This window comes from Pseudonaja textilis, chromosome Z, assembly GCF_049901715.1.
Source record: "Pseudonaja textilis isolate UNSWEBS1 chromosome Z, rPseTex1.2, whole genome shotgun sequence".
Lineage (NCBI taxonomy): Eukaryota > Metazoa > Chordata > Lepidosauria > Squamata > Elapidae > Pseudonaja > Pseudonaja textilis.
Window position 1 is genome coordinate 37,416,798 of NC_142008.1, and position 14,781 is coordinate 37,431,578.

Genomic DNA, 14,781 nt, shown 5'->3' on the forward strand with positions numbered 1-14,781 from the left:
GATTCAATAGTTCCCCAGAGAGAGCAGTGGATCTGCCGAAGCCTTAAGAAAATGTATCGCTCGGCAGAAAATCGGAGAAAAATATTTTTTTAGATTTGTTCGTTTCACTTAAAATTGTCCAATAGCGGCCGGGAGGAGAAGAGCCTCTGACTCAACAGCTTTGCGCCCCCTCCCAAGACAGCACCAAGAGCTGAAGCAGCCTCCAACGCCAAACGCGGGACAGAAGAAAACCGCGGGCGAGGAGGGGGGCGGATTTGAAGTCACCCATGCGCGATCGCCCGAGGCCCCTCCTGCCTTCCGGAGGAGACATAAAATACCCTCGCCGAGGCGCGCAGCCCCACATTGGGAAAACTGAGCCATTGGTGAGGAAAAGCGGCCAATACCGATCCAGGAGAGGCAGAACAAGCGAGAGTCTCACACAACACAAAAGGTGAGCAGGCGCCTGTCCCGAATCTCACCGCTTTCTTTTCGCTCCTTTCTTCTCCTTTATAGGAAGAGTCGCGTCTACTCGCGGGAAATTCGATCGGATTGAGTTTCCCCGATGCCTACTACCTTTTCTGTCCCCTTTGGGTTCCTTCAGACCGAGGGCTCCTCCTTTTCTTCGGCAACCAGTTCCTTCTGAAGAAAGCTGCTTTCCATCCAGCGCCCCTTTATTGCGCTTTGAAAGTTCGCCACTTTTTCCCGCGCAATGCTGCGGTGGAAGAGTGCGGCTAAGTTCCTTTTGAACTTTTATCCCTGTCACTTCGCTTCACAGGACCCGGGTATTTAAGAAAGACGCGCCGCCTGCTCCTAATATACATTTATTTCCCCTAGTCTGAGAGCTTAGTCATAGCAACGCAACTGGATTTCTTTTCTTTGGGTTTGAAACATTTCGCTGCTTATCCAAGGAGCTTCTTCTAACTGATTAGTTGGTTAAGCAGCGAAATGTTTCAAACCCAAAGAAAAGAAATCCTGAGAATCTTCATCGATTTATTTCTACTTCTTTCCAGAGAAATATTCCCCTCCTCTTTTTCCTTTTCAGGAAATTTCAATTCCTTTGTTATCAGTAGTTCATGTGGAAAAGTTAAAATAATTTGAAAACAAGCCAACAAGTCCCAATAAAATAAACAAGACTTTCAAAAGAATGTAACATCTGGATTATATAATAATTTTGGATTATATTGGTTTCTGTGTGGTTGGGGGAGGATTTGTTGGGCAGTAAGTGGTAAACCCACATCTGTTTTTCATCACAGGACCCCAGTGTTAATTTTTCCATTTTCACAGAGGAAGGAAAGGTATGTGTGTTGTGTGTGGAGAGTATTCAGACACAAATCCTAAAGCTCAGTTTTAAGCATTCCTGAATTAGGGGTGATTTGAGATTTTCAGTGCCTCATTGTTATGCATCTAATTTGGCACCAAGCTGCAAATTTAGCAAGTTTTCAGCTGAATTTTATAAACGACATGTAAAAATTGGGCATCTTTTTAAAAAATGAAACTTATCCATAAGAAGATCTAGACAAATTCACACAATATTTTTATTCTGTAATCCTGTGCCATATGGATAGAACATGGTAGGAAAGGTGATTCCATGATAGCAATACATTTAAACTTATATACCACTTCACAGTGCTTTACAGCCCTCTATAATGATGTTTTGTTTGTAAACCTATTGTTTCTTCTATCCTATTTTTCTTTTTAGGGCAAATCCATTAATGAAGAAAAAGATGGAATAGCTGTACTTTGCCTTTTTGAGTGATATAATAGGGTGTAGACCTCCCAGTTTCCACAAAGGAAAAGGTTTTGAATATTTTAAAATAACCGCCATTACAAAAGGAATCAGGAAAGGAATTTCATACAAGTGCCTTCCTAAATTTCTCCTCAGAACATAATTTCATCCCTGCAGTTCAGAGGAATGATATTTTTTCTTCTTTTTACTTAAAAGAGATCTATACTGCTCATGAACCAAAATAACCTCATAGCAATTTGCAAAGCACTAAAGCCAAGCCACAAACAGGTTCCCTCTCCACATTAAATGATTACGGGGGGGCTAGCATGCAAGCTAATAAGGTTACAGAAGCATTTCTCCAAGCAACAGAGGCAAATTTCCATCCATCCATCTTCTAGTTTTAGAAAGAGGCCTCTGGACAAATAATTTTATTTCTTTATTTATCTACTTATGTGAACTTATAAGCCAATCACAGATGGTGACTTGATAGAGCTGAATGAACTTCTTCTTCTTCTAAAAATCTTTGTGAGGGCAAGGAATTTGTAACCACACATCTTCCATTCCTTTCTGAAGGAAAAAGAATAGAGAAATATTGAAATAATCCTTTGGTTGCCTCCTCCCTGCAATTTCCTGTTTTCCTACAGATGCAGGGGACCATGCGGTTGTGGCTTTCCATGATGACACTTGCCCTGTGCTTGCTGATCTGTCTGGGAACATTGGCAGAAGCTTATCCCTCTAAACCAGACAGCCCTGGTGAGGATGCACCTGCGGAAGATATGGCCAGGTACTACTCAGCATTGAGGCATTACATTAACCTCATAACACGGCAAAGGTAAGGGTAACATTCAGCGTAAAAAGGGGGCAGGCTATGATAGGATTATTTATTGTATTTTTTAAATCTTGCATTGTCTTCATAAAGATTTTTTTTTACCAATTTCCTCCATATAAGAAAATGAAAGAATTTGAACATAGTGCCATTTAGATCTTATATAACTTGTATTTCCTATTCAATTATGCAGAAAAAATGGAGAATTGTTCCAAATGTATGTTTCTCAAATGAAACTAGATTAGTTGTTCCTGGTGAAATTTCCTTCCTATGAAACTATTAAGCACACTGTTTTTGTCTGAAAACACTATTTACAAACCATGAGACTTCCCTGTTAACTTTGTCCTTTATTTTAAGGAATCTAGAGATTGCCAATCCTAACTGATTGTATTCTTGAATTTTCTTTTCAGGTAAACTGTAATAAAAAGTAACAAAGTTCAATACTATTGCAAGCCAATATTCAAAACGTGTGGCATTGATTTTATCTCAATGGTGGTGGAAATATATTAAGTGAGGCCCATTGTGGTCCATTGTTTTTTTTTTAAAAATAGGCATGGATCCATTTTTCTCTCCAACAGCAGTGAGATAGAGCTGTAAATTTCACTATTCCTTCCCTCTCTCTTTCTTAATAACTTTGACTGTCCAATAATCAAAGCTGGGCTAGCATATGGAATAAAGAAAATATCTTTGTATTGGGGGTCAAACTTGTGATGGATCTATGTATTTTCATTTACTTTTTTTGTAACAGCCCCCAACCTCTGCAGCCTCCCTGATTTATACTGGAATTAGATTCTTCCAATGGGACTTTTTTCAGATTAGGAAGTATGAATAGCCAGGTAGCTTCTGAATGTGGAAAGATACACTGTACAACAATAAAAAGCATCACCTAAAATCAGTCACCTTGCAATTATTAAAGACTTAAATTACCCTTTAATAATTTTCAAAGCAACGAAGTATAAGTTAGAAAATAGAGGATATTTCAAGGAAAAAAGAATTATATAAACCCTGTAATAGTTCTATTATTACTTTACGTTAATCTATCTGATTTTGTTAATCTTGCTCAAATCATGGTGCATAGCTGTTTGACTCTAAGCATGCACTATCAGAAGGAAGAAAATCAATCTTATATCATGATGAAATGCAATCCCTTTTTATATGCTTTTGCCAGTTGGAGTTCATTCTATCAGCTTTCTAGACCATAAACATGTATGCAATAATAAATGTGTTATTCTTTATGGTGTTGTAAGACTGTTGTCTTTACTGCAACAGGCTAACAGAGTGCCCATTCTTAAGAATGTAGAAAAAGATCAGATTTTTTATTTGTTCTTGCTTGACCTCACTTTGCCATCATCAGCCCAATGTGGAGCTGTCACTATAAATGGAGTTTGAACTTTTGAAAATAAAAGTTAATGGCATTTGAGCCTATCAATCCTAAGCAAACTCTTACGAGAAAAAAGCAAAGAGAGCAAGAAGAATTTTATGTGTTCATATTGTGGAAGTAAAGAATAAGATCTATCCCCTGCTTTATCTAAAATTTTCAGATGCAAGTATGTTGTAGATGAGGAACTATGACCCTAATACTGAACATTGGTTGGAGAGATTATTTTAATGAATGTATCAGTGCTGAGGTACATTGCTTAAATTTTTTTCAATAAAGTTGAATACTGGCACTCAGGAGACCATATGAATAAAGGCAGCTCATGAACTGTATACACCCATCTCTGTTCTCTAAGTTGATCCTGCTCCCACACTTTTATCTATGAATTTCTGTGTATCACTTTCTTTTTTTTTAGGAAGTAAATATGAAGATAAAAATTAAACAAATAAAAATTATTATCCAACTTCTCCACAACTTTGGTTTGATCAGCAGATCCCCACCCAATTTTTTTTACTAGGTAACAGGAGAAAAACCTCAAATAATTCTAACAGTTATGATAAAAGTGGCAGAAATAAATGGGAACTATGTCAGATCTTAGCATTGTAAGAATCTTAAGGAATTTTATATGTGAATGATGATTCTTACGGCTTGCATTTTAAGACCGGGCAGAAAGTTTTTCTTGCTCATTTTGGGCACCGAGTCTTTATATAATTTTCTGGGAATGTTCCAGTAGACACAATGTGTAAATAGACTTTTTAGTACATATATTCACACTTGTATCATTAATAGTGAATCTCTGTATGCCAAAATGTTATTTAACTATTTATATTTATAACATAGAAATTAGTCAACTGAAAACATATTCCTATAAAATAATTTTATATCTTTTTATAATACTTGACTTGTGTCTGTGTTTGTGCATAAAAAGACTATATAAAATGGACCCAACAGATCCTATGGACTGAATGATTCAAATGGAATACTATCTTTGTTTAAATAACTGCTTAAGGGTATTTTTATCTTAAAAGTGTCTGGATTTCCTCTTACATATTTGCTGGATAGTGTGGATTCTTCAGTGCAAAAAGAAAAATATAGGTAGTCCTTGACTTACAACCATTTGTTGAGTCTCTGTTAATGTTACAATGGCACCAAAACAGCGATTTATGATCATTTTTCATATTTACGACTGTTGCAGAATTCCCATGGTCATGTGATCAAAATTCAGCACTTGGAAACTGGTGTTATTTATGATGATTTCAGTGCTTGGGGTCATGCGATCTCCTTTTGCAAACTTCTGACAAGGAAAATCAATGGGGAAGCCAGATTCACTTAACAACTGGGTTATTTAACAACTGTAATGATTCACATAACTGTGGCAAGGAGGTTGTAAAATTGGCAAAATTAGTATCCTGCCTAGCAACAGGAATTCTTGTTTCAATTTTGGTCGTAAGTTGAAGGTTACCTATTCAATGTCAAAAATGTGATGTTATTTGCATATAAATTTTACATGCTGTTTACACATAAAATATACCTATAATTTATTAGAATTGAAATTTAAATACAATACTTTGTGATGGAGATTAATCAGTTGATTTATACACTATCCCTTTCAATTGATTGTAGAGGTGCAACTTCCATCCCCATTTTCTCCCTTATGATTCTATTTCCTTAAAATAAACATGGATTGGACAGCCTGTCAAATAAAAGTTAGAATTCAAAGGATGCTACAAGGAAGGGCATACATGCTGCATGTATTTATTAGTGAATAAATGTCACTTTAAAGGATTGAGATTAAGTCATAACAAGAGTAGACCCATTAAAACCAGAGATTTCTGAACAGTTCACTCTAGAGAGATCAATCAAGATTTAAACTGTTGGATGTATTTTTTAAAATGGCTGTCATGTTTTATATATTGTTCTGAGATTTCCAAGTTTTAATTAAAAAGTAGACTGCATATTGTAAAAGAATTAGTTCAGAAGAAGATCTTTAGATGCATATATATTGGAATTAACTTTTGAAGAAAAGTCTTAAGAAAAGAGGGAAACATACTAGTTCTATGGATTATTTTAATATTTCAATGTTATAAATTAAATAATAGAAGTGAAATTCAGAAGTAAAATCTCTCCCTTTTAATGGTTTAATATTATAATTCAACTGGATATGAGATATCCCATTTAGATCCAAGAATTGATTATAATATAGTCCAGTTGGACTCAACCACTAATTGATTTACAGTTCAGAACAAATAAGATTTTATTAGATTTTTTTTTACTTACTCTGGACTCTTAGACTAGAAAGAATTGAATTAGAAGCTTGGAGGATAATATTACTCATTGAAGTTGTTTTAGCAAACACATAAATGATTGTACAGTAAAATGGCTAAAAAGATTTCAGAAATTGAATTGAATTTTTTTTTCTTTCAGCATTTTGGTCTATTTTTTATTAAAAGTTTTCTAAAGAGAAAGTAAAAAATAAATACAAATTAATATAAAGTTCAAAAAATAAATTGGACAGAAAGCTTTAATTGAAAAAGAAAAAAGATACTGAGAAATACTTTTGATCTTCTTTAAAGCAGCTGTATGTACAATTATAAATTTACTTCTTACCCTACAGTTACAACATAGTTCTCTTCTTTCTGTTATTCTAATCATTGAAATCTTAAATCATGTTCCCTTTTTTTGGTTTCACAATGTATAAAGGATTTCAAGTCAAAAATAAATGTAGATACTGTCTTGTCTCAGATCCAAGAAGTCAGAACGCAGCAAGTTCTGTCATCTTGACCAACCATTCCTCCATTGTGCTAATGCTGAATCTTTCCATCTTTGTGCATACAATAATCTTGCTGAAGTTATATTTTGCAAAAACAAAGTTCCGTTACATTTTTCCAAAGCATTTTTAATTGCCCAGAATTGAAGCAAGGCTATTCTATAGACCAATATATCATGCATGAAACAGCAAACAATTCCTATAAAGTATTGTCATTTTCCAATCAGCAGTTATTGCTCTCTGTAGCCTTACTCTGATTCTTGTATTATGTTGTTGTACATGAATATAAAACAAATCAGAATTGTTTCTTGGATAGGATAGTTCTACACAAATGCAAACATAAGAAATTGATTGTGATGTTTCAAAATGTTAAAGTATACATGTAAGAAGATCCCTTTTATCACTATGATGGCCTTCGCTGGTGCTGAACCTTGATTATTTAATAAGCCACTGTGCAAGGTTTGCACAGAACTACAATACAAAGCAGCATACCGTGCAATGACTTGCTTGAAGTATTTGAATTCTGCTTGATTACACTTAAAATTATATCTAGAACAAGTATTGAAATAAAATTCTTAATTGTGGGTTTCTGCTTCTTACAATGAAGTTATCAATATATGTTGCAGTTGGGGTTTTTGTTTTTCATACGGCTTGTCACAACTTGATCACAATTTGGGCTGATACAGAGTGACTGATTCCAGATCATGCAGCTGGTTTTAAATTATACTTCAGGTTTACTTCTGTTGTTGCTTGGTCAATGACAACAGAGGTGGAAGAGATCAGAAGTAGGATGCCATGAAGTGATCTTTGAATAGTTTCCCCCATCACAGTCTTGATCTAAGGATATAAAGGCAGTCTTTCAAACTGATGATCCATCAGTTTGTAATGAAATGTCCAAAAGTATTCAAGGGTAATTTTTCAACATCACCAGCTCTTCTGTATGAGAGGACATTCCTAATATTTTCTGAAATATTCTCTACAATTTATATCATTTGAGTTTAATAAGATACATCATTATTATTACTTTTGATAAAATGTTAAGTACCATGAGTAAGATGCGCAGCCAATAAAATTTACAAATAAATAAATGGAAAAAGAAGAGAAAGAAGAAAAAAGTATAATTGATCATAGACCAGTGCCTGCCTTGTTCTATTTTTGGATGGACTGAGAGTTTTAAGACATGAACAGGCCTATTAGGTAGAGAGTAATATTGCATCACGGTTCTTCCAAAAGTGGCTGGAAAGTTGAAAGTAAGCTTTTGTCATTATTCTATTTTAAAAAATATAAATTCCAGCTGCTAAAATTATTTTTGTTTATCAGAGTTATACAGATCTGTACGTAGAGATTTCTAGAAAACAAAATTAATATGTTATAACAAAAATGTTATTCTAGATGTAGAAGTTAGAAATAAAACCAAGCAAAGCCAAAGTAGCTGGCATAGAAGTATCTAATGGCATGTGTAATGAATCCTCAAATAAAAATCCTAGCAAAGTGTTCTGATGTTCCTGTACAGGAAACTTCTACAGAACAACTAAATCTGGTATATTCCAGTTCACATATGAAGCAATAGTACCCTTGTAATATGTGTGTGTGTGTGTGTGTATGTATGGCAGGAACTTTTTATCAGGCTAGATAAAATTAAATTATTGTAAACTTTAAGAATGCTGCAGTCAAGTCAGTTAAGAAAAATAACTGAATTAATGAAAAAATCACTGTTACACTGAACACTCACTTTGAAAAAATCCTTGAAATTGAACTAATTTATATTCAGTAGCATGAAATACTTTGTTTACGTTTTGATGAGAAAAAATAAAATCTGTAAAAAATGCAACAATGTGCATTCCAACCACTACTGATAATGAAGAACACATTTACAGGAAAGCATCCTGTGTGCAATAAGCAATTTCCATGTGTTAAGATTTATATGTAGAAATTCTCTGAGAAAAGAAGGAATGTACAATTTCTTAAATAAATAAACAATAAAGTAGCAAATATAGAGCAAAATGGGTACAAAAATCTGAAAGAAAATTATTATCTAAACTTTTAATCAGTATGTTACCCGGCTCTGTAGAAATGGAGGTGGGGGAGAATTTCTGCTAAGTTTCAAACAGTCTATTCTTTTCTGTTCTTTTGAAAAAAAAACAAAAAAGCCCATTATTTGCTGACTTGAGATTGGCAGATTCTAAGTGTTTCTCACTGTGGGAAAGAATTTTGGGGGGAAGATTCATCCCCAGGATTGTTTGACCCTCTGACACACTCTTATGCATCTGTAGGATTCAGAACATTCTTCCTGATCTGTGTCTAACTGATCAGTTTGGAAACTAACTTAATACTAATAAGAAACATCTGGCAAATCATGTCAGGCTAGAGTCTGTATTCTATCACCCTCACCACAAATATTAGCAAGGATTTTGACAGATGAGTTTAAAAGCCAACTTTGTGATTAAACAATGAGAAATGAAATTACTGTTATGTTCCATATCTTTTTGCAATGGCACATTAGCTCTTCCATTATTTTTTTTTTTGGGGGGGGAATGACTTTTCATATTGTTTTCCAAAAGGCATAATGTTGAAAAACACAATTATAGTGGGTAAAATGTTAGCAATTCAATGTAATTACTTTCTATGCCCATAGTCTTTTTCTTTAATAGCTCTAAAGCTTCCAAAAAGCAGCTTCGACAGATGAGAGACTCTGGACTCTTAAGACTAATATGAGATTCTTGAGAAAGAAAAATTCAGAACTAATTTTTACTTAGTAGCAGGAGCTACAAAGCTGGTCAGCATTCATTATTAACTTCTCTTTACCAAGACACTCCCCTCGCATTTGCTAACTGAACAGGATGAGCTTCACATATTTTGAGGCTATTGCATCTAATTCTCAACCTGGTATTTCTAAAATGATCCAAGTTGACATGGAACAGTGGAAATAAATGTCTACCACATGCAAAAGGTACCAGATTAGGTGAAGCCTGCCTAATTAGTAGATTGAATATTAAGCACATTTTTGTCATGTGGGATACAGATGTTTTAGTGCCAGCTCCTATCAGTCACCAACTATATTTACAAAAATGTTGTCCTGATTTCTTGATAATATACAGCTGAGATGGTATATTTTACAAATATATTTATCTGATTTCTTGATAATGAGCAGACACATGAGCATTTTTAAATTTTGAGTGAGTAAATTATCCCTATGCATTGTGAGTTTATATGCAAAGAAGTCTTTAAACCATCAAGTCATCATGCTGTACTAGTAATCATTGCATAAATATATCTCCATTAAAATCTATCAATATAGTAAAAATATTTTACCATGTTCTAGTTTTTCCTCTTCCAAATATAAACAATGGATTTAACTCTTGAAGGATACATAATAAAAATGACACCCTTAAGGAATCTATTTTTATTTTGCTTTGTTGCTTTGGATGAAGAAGAAATGTTGTCTTAAAACTGCAAGAGTAGAGCTGCTTAAATAAAATGATGTGAGCTCAGTTTCAGGCATGTGAGAATGCCAGTTTTGCTCAAACTATTTAGTTATAGAAAATAAATCTTTTTAAACACATCTTATTAACTGAATCCAATAAATCCTTTGTTATAGTTACATTTCTTTAAAACAAATAGAATCCCTGGACATTATTATTAAATTTCTCTGCTGCTTATGGTAGGTGCACTGGTCCATATTTTGGGAAAGACATGCAGAAACAAGCCACAGACCATTCTAGATTAATATTTGAATCAGCTGTATAATGAAATAAAATACCGTGTTTGCAATTTAATAATGCAGCTGGTTCTCTTCACGTTCTTTATGAAAGACATGCTTTGGCTTTTGAAGTTTTAGAGAAACACTGAAAAATATCTTTGACTATACAAGTATGCATACAATTGCAACAAAAACAATATTTCTAAATCTAGATCTGCTGATATTTTGTACGCTTTACTAGAACTTTCTTCTGCAGCAACTGAATAGTTTTTATTGCATATATTTTTCCCTTTTTCTATCTCCTAACTTATAAAACTTCTTTTTAAAAGTCTGTCTTTAAATTTTAATTCACTGTCCATAAAATGAGGTTCTGTAGGTTGCTTGGTCAAATGATATGCTGCAACTTCAGGGATAGATAGCAGCAGAAATATGCTATCGTCTTTTTTTTAAGGTAGCACAATTATTTAGAAAAATTAGCTTGATTCCTTCTCAGTTGTGTTTTATGGACACGATGATGATCGTTCTGTATCATTAAGCTTTTAATCATCATTTAATGTTTCATATCATTCCTAATTTTATCTTCTCATACTTAACTTTTACTGTATTGTATTATATATTTTGTATAATTATTTTCTGCCATACTGGCTGAAGTTGAAGAAGTTGTATTCCAGCATATCAGAAGATGCAACAGTTCTGACCAGCAGTGTGTCTTCAAAGAGTTTTTGAGTCCAGTATTCTTGGATTTTTTTTATGTGCAGATGGCAGGATTAAATACAGATCCTTTGTTTAGAAATCTTATGTATTGTACCTTTGTAGATTACGTGTGGGGGAGGAACAATGTTTAGATTGTGTTTTAATTTTCATTTAGTAGTTAAGCTGAATTGTTATTAATACTAGATCTTATATATTATATATTTTTCTTCAATTGATCTGTAAAACAGTATATATTATAATGGTTGGAATAATAAATATGCAATGGAATGTTGGGTGACAATTGTGCATATTCATACTTGTTTGGTGCTTTAAAAAAAATCTAACAAATTTAATTTTTAAACTCATTTAACAGATATGGGAAACGATCCAGCCCAGAGACACTGATCACCGATTTTTTGTTGAGAGAAAGTACAGAAAACATTCCTAGATCTAGGTAATAGAAAAGTAACTTTCTGTAGTTTTTCTTGTAAGTTGCTTATAACTTCATTTGCACTGTAGACTACACTATATTTAATTTAAAGCCCAAGTTTTACATGGACAAATCTGGGATTTTACCAATTTTGGAATGTTCAGTTCTGTATCAAACATTGAAGAGTAACAAATCTTACTTGGTCTTTGAAAAGAAAAGAAAGGAAAAGAAAAGAAAAAGAAGGAACCCATCTCACTCCATTGGTCCTATAAAGCACTTGGTGCAAACATGTCATTGAAAATTCAATTCTTACATTCGCATTTAGATTATTTTCCTTTGAACTGTGAAGGTGTGAGTGATGAGCATGGGGAGAGATTTCACCAGGATATTGCAGGCATGGAGAAAAGATATCAAGGAAATGGAGTCTATCCATGCTTGCCGATTATTGCTGGAATCTCCCTAGGGACGATCCTACTGCAGTTCACAAGAGAAAAGCCAAAAAGTGCAGTTTAGATACCGAATAAAAATGGAAGCTTGTTGTTTAATCTGATGTTAAAGCTTGTCAATTTTTCATGCAAAAAGCATTAAAATGTTACGTGAAAAACCAATAAATGAATGGAAAGCTTATTATTATTGGTATCAATAAAAAGACAAATGTATAATGATTTGTCATTCTCATTGCTATATCACATTTTGCAGAAAAGTTATGGAGCATAATTGCACATCTGCTTCGTAATTTTGAATTATTTTGATGCAATTTTGATCTGAAGGTTATCTTGGAAACTGGAACCAATTAGTACTCAGAACTTAATTTTTCTTTATTAGTGACCCAATTCTGACAAAATTAAGCTACTTTCATTTCTGAGGCTTTCTCCTTGTAGATCAGTGTTATCTGAAAAGAGTTTTTTTCCATTACTAAGAAGAGAGAGATATCATCTCTTATTCAGAAATGCTTTAATTCCCAACCATCTTAGATTCAAATGAAGTTGCAGAAATGAACAACTTGCCTTCTTCAAATGCAAAATTTTAAAATTATTTCTAAATGGATATAGGCACAACAGATAAATGTCAGTGGTTTGGGGTAAAACTATAAATGTCAGACTATAGTAAATATTGGCAGCTATCATTCTGCAGTTATTCTCTCTGAATACTCCCCCAATTTCTTTCTTTTATCTGCATGGGAAGAGATTCATGTTCTGGGATATATCCATTTCCTGTTCCCCCCCTTGCCCTTCTGTTTCCCCCCTTTCTTCCACACAAAGGCCATATCCCATAATAAATATGCATTCTTCATCCCTGTATATAAATGGGTATAAATTGATAAGGGTGGGACAAAGAATTCCTATTTTGTAGAGGCAAGGAGAAAAAAAAAACAGAAAATGGATGTATACCAGAAGAAAAGCCTCCTTTGCTCATTATGTGTTTTTATAGGCAGTAAGGCAAATGGTTGTTTTCAATAATCCCTCCATATCAGTTGCTGGCCAACGTAATCCCAAACATGAAAAAAAAGCCCCTGTCTCCATTCTATCTGATAGGATGGGATAGATTTGTATAAAGGTTATAACTCAGATCTGAGAAATGTGGCAGTAAGATTATGCTCAGTCACAGTCACAAAGTTTTCCCACTGCATTATTCATTTGGTGAAACCTTATTCAGTTGAACAGAGCAATTACCTATCTTTGGATTTTCAACATCAGCACAAAAAAGTAAGAGCTAGACTATGTGTTATATACTTCCTATGTTTATAAAGTGAAATAATAGGAGGATCTTGATTGCAATTGATCCTTTGAATTGTACTTTCTTATTACTTTGCATATTGTTGAGCCCCTTGATGTGGTCCTTGGAGCTATTCTGATCACAATCCCTTATTGGTTTGAAATAAAAGTTGATAACACACATACATACAAGCTGCTAAATGCTTTGCCTTGTTCTTCTTTTGTCAACTGAGTGTCCTTCATAAAATTTGAGACTTTAACTTGCAAATATTGAGAATATTTAATTATTCTGGCTCAGAATCCTGATAACTTGATTTGCAGTATACTCGGAAGGCCAAAAATTGAGGACTTATGTTATGTAATAGAATCCAAAAATTTAGCATCTATCTCAGAGAAGATGTTCAAACTGTCACGTAATTTCTTTGTACGTGTTTGCACAATCTATCATGATGTGGACATAATTTATAGGCTGTTGGACACTTGCTTTCTCTCATATGATGAATCAGGAATAAGGAATCCATGTTCTCCATTTCCCTGGCTATTACAAATGCTGGCTGAAGCTGGTAGAACTGCAATCCAGCAACATTTATCAGTCGAAAATATCTCCATTTTTAATTTATTCACTGAGTCTAAATATAAAGTAACTTGCGTGACTAAATTCTCTTAAACTTACTAATACTTATTCCAGAGTAAGGAGCAGTAGGAAAATATAAAATAATATGTCTGAAATAATTCAATAGTTTTTACAGAATCATTATGCAAGGTATGTATTACTAAATAATACATTTTAAATATAAAAATGATTCATTATATTGTTAGGATAATGATCCCGCATGCAAAAAAGAAAAACAGATAAGTTCTACTTATTCACACATGGCTAACAATTCAATTGCTTAATGAGTTTAAACTTAGCTATTTTCTTTAGTGGTTATAAAGCTTTTAAATTTTCTTGCAGGGACATCTGAATCTTTTCCTTTTTTGTTGTAGGTATGAAGATCCTGCAATGTGGTGATGGGTGTCACACCTCATAATTCTTTCCTGGTTTCCATTCCATATGCCATTGGTAGAAGATCATTTGGAAGTCCACCCACCAGTGCATGCAGTCATTGTCCTGAATTCTGTAGGTTTTTTCTCCCTATTTGGTCCAGGGGCTCACTTTTAAGAATTGATTCCTATAACATTATTTATTTCATAACTCTTGCTGCCTATGACACAACTGAAAAAAAATAAAATTATGTGGAAAGTGCATATTTCTCTAATCTGTGTACAGAATATTATTTATTGTTTTGACAACTCTATATATTGTATCACTTTTATGAGAAGGAAAGAATCTATTAATATTCCAGTGGAATATTCCAACTAATTAAGAAATGCATGCTAATATCCTATTTTAAGATTATCTACAGGAAGGAGGGGTGGAAGAAATAAGAAAACAGAAATAATTTTTTAAGAAATCAGATATAATTAATTTGCAAAGATTAAACATTACTGCAGAATCTGTTATTTCTTAGTAGAATATAGCCTGTCACCAATAGGTCCAAACTTTGTGGGTCCACATGGAAGAACA

General features: G+C 33.7%; 1 protein-coding gene across 1 annotated transcript; it reads left to right on the forward strand.

The window, feature by feature from the left end:
* The first annotated feature begins 203 nt into the window (after positions 1–203).
* On the forward strand, positions 204–14,473 carry NPY (neuropeptide Y). The gene is made up of 4 exons (XM_026706227.2): positions 204–430; positions 2,350–2,537; positions 11,443–11,523; positions 14,202–14,473. The coding sequence occupies exons 2-4, from the start codon at positions 2,350–2,352 to the stop codon at positions 14,224–14,226; spliced, it is 294 nt and encodes a 97-aa protein (XP_026562012.1). The 5' UTR covers positions 204–430; the 3' UTR covers positions 14,227–14,473.
* Positions 14,474–14,781: the final 308 nt, after the last annotated feature.

What these genes read in the sequence shown, in the direction of transcription:
- NPY (XM_026706227.2), top strand. Translation starts at nt 2,350, where the DNA reads ATGCAGGGGACCATGCGGTTGTGGCTTTCCATGATGACACTTGCCCTG. An exon ending in AACCTCATAACACGGCAAAG is followed by an intron (nt 2,538 to 11,442) that starts GTAAGGGTAACA and finishes CTCATTTAACAG; the next exon opens with ATATGGGAAACGATCCAGCC. An exon ending in GAAAACATTCCTAGATCTAG is followed by an intron (nt 11,524 to 14,201) that starts GTAATAGAAAAG and finishes TTTTTGTTGTAG; the next exon opens with GTATGAAGATCCTGCAATGT.